At 45.3% G+C, this 4,806-nt stretch overlaps 1 protein-coding gene across 1 annotated transcript; it reads right to left on the reverse strand.

Annotated features, from left to right (window-relative positions):
- Positions 1-2,455: 2,455 nt before the first annotated feature.
- On the reverse strand, positions 2,456-4,214 carry LOC141191664 (uncharacterized). The gene has a single exon (XM_073661610.1). It carries the CDS (start codon positions 4,087-4,089, stop codon positions 2,626-2,628), a length of 1,464 nt encoding a protein of 487 aa, XP_073517711.1. The 5' UTR covers positions 4,090-4,214; the 3' UTR covers positions 2,456-2,625.
- Between the last annotated feature and the right edge of the window lie 592 nt (positions 4,215-4,806).

Here is a 4,806-nt window from a genome sequence, read left to right on the forward strand (position 1 = left end):
CGGGCGTGCGGTGGCGACTCGCCCGTCCGCACCCCTGGGATCCCTTCATTCCTCGTTCCTGGAGCCTTCTCCGCTCCTCTTCCTTCCTTCTCCCTCTTCCAGGCCTGGGCCTCTGTTACTAGGCCCGCCTCCGGAGCAGAGCTCATGCAGAGCCCCTGCTCCCTGCCACTTCTGCTCAGACTTCTCTGCACTGAACTAAGATGGTGCCCACCTTTTATACTCCCTTCTCAATGCACCCAGGAACTGCTTCCTCCCTGCTCCTGCACTACAGGGTTCCCCTTCCTCAGTGTTCCCTCCCCCCACTCCAGCCAGGGACAGGGATTGTCGTGCCCATCTCAGGGGCATATTGGTCGCCCTGCCCCACGGCAATGTGGTGTAATGCATGCAGGTGTCGGGTCCTGATCCACACTCCATCCTTACCTGAGAGTGAGATATCACACCTCTGGGTGAGGTGCAATACGTCTGTAGCAACCGAGCCCTCAGGGTGCTACAGTTCCATTTATCTTCAGCCTAGGTGACGTATTGCGATACAGGGCCGTGATTTTGGCTATAAAAGGGTCCCCTAGACCCCTACCCCAAGCTTTTTAAGAGAATCATATATGGCGTGCCAGGAGACTCTATGGAATGCTTTCTCAGCATCCAACGAGAGTATCTAATTACAAATTTTTAACTGCATCTAGCCCAGGAAATACTTTGTGCCTAGTAGCAGTGTCTGCTAGTCAGCGGATTATCCCGGCTGTTAAGCAAGCTACACCACCTGTAGTTTAGACACTTAATTTTTTCAAAGGAAATGCTTCGGGACCATGGGATACTTAGTGAAGAGCATCAGGAGGCACCCCAAGGCATAGGGGCTGGGACTGGCAGTAGGATGCCTTGCGGTGGACAGCCGAGCTCGATCCTTATAAAAGCTTTTTAACTGCAGCAGCTTTAGTGGACGCTACTGGAGCTGGAATTACCGCGGCTGCTGGCATGAGACTTGCCCTCCAATAGATCCTTGTAAATGGATTTAAAGTGTATTCATTCAAATTAGAGAGACAATTTAAATTAAAAAGCTTAGAGCTGCCTCCACCACAGGGGGGCTCGCTCGACCCACCAGCGGACAGGCACCAGTATTGGGAGAGGGGGGCTGGCCGTCAGGGTTCACCGCGGCTCTGGCACAAACCCGGCGACACGGAGGTGGCACGGGCAGGAGCGGACTGGCCGTGTCGGCTTCTCACTTTTTGGATTTTAGAAGGGCATGACATGCCTATATCTGTGTCTCCCCCTCCTTTTACTCCTCCACCTCTTTTATTTTCGCATGACTATATGTACTTGTCACTTTTCCATGTGTTAGTTATGTCTTCTGAGCAGTTTGTCAGCTTTTGGACACCTTTGAAGGTGTTTTCTATGTGTTTCTATGTGTTTTTTTTTGCCTGCCATTGGTTTTAACGGTGTTCGAAGGTGTTCGACGAACAGTTCGACGAACAGTTCGGCGAACACACGGGTGTTCGACGAACCGAACTCGAACACTACGGGGGTGGCTCAACACTATTCAGCACCAATACAGTCAACAGTAAATAAATACAAAACCAGTACCATCATCAGTACATGAATAAATCACCAGAACATGAATACAGCATCAAAACCACCAAAAGTACTTGAATAAATGAACCAAGCTTAGTATAGCAATTATTTCTAATGTCAGGTCAGAGCCATATGCATTTGTAGCACATGAACCAACAACTCCCAGTATGTCATTATCAATGGTAAAAAGATACTGGGAGTTGATGTTTCCAGCCATTATCAGATTGCGGCCCTTACGAAATCACAGTACGGATGAGATGCAGGCAGTATCACAAATAAAAAATTACATCCAAGTACCGTATAAAGGGACATTTTCTTTGTTTGAGTCGTTCACTTTCTCTTCATCTCAACCTTGTTCAAACGTCATGATGACTTTTCAGTTACAGATCGACTGTCAATCTAAGGTGCCCAACAGTATGGTCACCACAAACCCCAATATAATGTCCCTCACAGCCCTCTATGCAGTTTGGTCACCTCAGACTCCTATACAGTATGATGTACCCACAGCCCCCCATACAGTATGATGTCCCCACAGTACCCAGTATAATTTCCCCCATAGCCCACTATACACTATGATTTCACCACAGTCGCCAGTATAGTGTCCCCTTTAGCCCCAAAACAAGTGTGAAGTCCCCACAGCCTCCAGTATAATGTCACCCACAGACCCTTATACAGTATGATGTACCCTACAACTACCAGTATAATGTCCCTCACAGCTCCCTATACAGTATGACGTAACCACAGCCCAGATATAATGACAGTAAATTAAACTGATTATGAGCATGGCTAGTGTGATGTAACAACCTTATGTGAGCCCCAGGAACGTGAGTCGCGACACCGCTGGAAAGGCGCTGGAACGGGAGGAGAGTATGAGTGTTTTTATTTTAATGAGTCCAAACATGAGGAATGACAAGGGGAGGTCCTAGTAGTAGTCAACTCCTTTAAGAAGATATAATCTTCGGTTAGAAAATTTCCAACATTCTGAACATGAAAGGTTTTTACAATGTGTGACTTCTCTGATGTTTAGCAAGAGTTCATTTCCAAGTAAAACATTTTCCACAATTAAGAACATGAAAAAGGCTTCTCCCCTATGTGAATTCTTTGGTGTCTAAGAAGAGATGATTTCGTCATAAAATATTTTCCACATTCTGAACAGGAAAAAAGCTTCTCCCCTGTGTGGGTTCTCTGGTGGCTATCAAGATGGGCTTTCCGGTTAAAACATTTCCCACATTCTGAACATGAAAAAAGCTTCTCCCCTGTGTGAATTCTCTGATGATTAACAAGAGTTGATTTATCTAGAAAACAGTTCCCACATTCTGAATATGAAAATGGCTTCTCCCCTGTGTGACTTCTCTGGTGTCTAACAAGAAGTGATTTTCGTAAAAAACATTTCCCACATTCTGAACATGAAAAAGGCTTCTCCCCAGTATGGATTCTCTGGTGGCTATCAAGACTTGCTTTCGAGCCAAAACATTTACCACATTCTGAACAGGAAAATGGCTTCTCCCCTATGTGAGTTCTCTGGTGACTAACAAATTCAGATTTACGGCTAAAATATTTTTCACATTCTGAACAAGAAAAAGGCTTCTTCCCTGTGTGATTTCTCTGGTGACTAACAAAATCTGATTTATGGCTAAAACATTTTCCACATTCTGAACATGAAAAAGGCTTCTCCCCTGTGTGTAACCTTTGGTGGCTATCAAGATGCGTTTTCTGGTTAAAACATTTCCCACATTCTGAACATGAAAAAGGCTTCTCCCCTGTGTGTATTTTTTGGTGGCTATGAAGATGCGCTTTGCGGTTAAAACATTTCCCACATTCTGAACATGAAAAAGGCTTCTCCCCTGTGTGACTTCTCTGGTGTGTAACAAGAAGCGATTTCCTTGTAAAACATTTCCCACATTCTGAACATGAAAAAGGCTTTTCCCCTGTGTGACTTCTCTGGTGTCTAACAAGAAGTGATTTCCATAAAAAACATTTCCCACATTCTGAACATGAAAATGGCTTCTCCCCTGTGTGACTTCTCTGGTGTCTAACAAGAATTGATTTCCATGTAAAACATTTCCCACATTCTGAACATGAAAATGGCTTCTCCCCTGTGTGACTTCTCTGGTGTCTAACAAGAAGTGATTTCCATGTAAAACATTTCCCACATTCTGAACATGAAAATGGCTTTTCCCCTGTGTGACGTCTCTGGTGTCTAACAAGAAGTGATTTCCTTGTAAAACATTTCCCACATTCTGAGCATGAAAATGGCTTCTCCTCTGTGTGTCTTCTCTGGTGTCTAACAAGAAGTGATTTCCATGTAAAACATTTCCCACATTCTGAACATGAAAATGGCTTTTCCCCTGTGTGACTTCTCTGGTGCCTAACAAGAAGTGATTTCCATGTAAAACATTTCCCACATTCTGAACATGAAAATGGCTTTTCCCCTGTGTGACTTCTCTGGTGACTAACAAGATCTGATTTCTGGTTAAAACATTTCCCACACTTGAAGCAGGAAATTCTATTCTCTGCTGTGTACATTTTTTGAAGAAAAGACTTTTCGAGAGGAAAACTTTTTCCATATTCTGAAAGTGAAAATGGCTTCTTTGCGTTAGGAGCAGTTCGTTTTTTAATGCCTCTTTTGTGACTCAAATTTTCCGTGGTAGTCAATAAAAAATCAGAAGACAGGAGCTGTTTTAAAGAATCAATTGACAAATCTTTGTTGTGATGGGATGATGGTAAATCTGGAGTAATGGTGACGCGCCCCCTGGGCCATATTCTTTAGGGGAATACCCGGAGCCGGATCAGATGGGAGTTGTAGTCTTCCGAGTGGCTGTGACCCGGTCCGTGCCCAGGGTGTCAAACTCAGTTGTATGTGGCAGTCCTACAGATGTTATTAAGTTCTTAATGTCGACTACGCCACCCGTTGTATTGCGGTCACTATGGCCGCTGCTGCAGCAGGGTCCGCTGAGGCTGATGGTGTTGGTGCAGCTTTTGGTAGTATAACCCCCAACGGGTGGGGTATAGCCTCAGGGGGTCAGGTGCAGAGAATGGGGGTTGTGGTGGTGCAGCATAGATGTTAAATGAAGACAGAGTCGGGTTGTGCAGTTTAGGGTATTTACTCACTGCTGATGTTCCGGTCACTCCAGCTTCAAGTGACCACCCGAGCCGTGCTGCGTCCACCAGGTCCTGGATTCAGCCAACCCCCAAGCAAGTCCGGAGCGTGACCCTGAGCTCTCCTTCTGTCCTTTCCTCTGG

This window comes from Phyllobates terribilis, unplaced genomic scaffold (assembly GCF_046119375.1).
Source record: "Phyllobates terribilis strain yellow unplaced genomic scaffold, ASM4611937v1 Scaffold_49__1_contigs__length_9717188, whole genome shotgun sequence".
NCBI classification, from domain to species: domain Eukaryota; kingdom Metazoa; phylum Chordata; class Amphibia; order Anura; family Dendrobatidae; genus Phyllobates; species Phyllobates terribilis.

Bases quoted from the DNA above. Each gene is read 5' to 3' on its own strand.
- LOC141191664 (XM_073661610.1), bottom strand. From the start codon at position 4,089: ATGTACACAGCAGAGAATAGAATTTCCTGCTTCAAGTGTGGGAAATGT.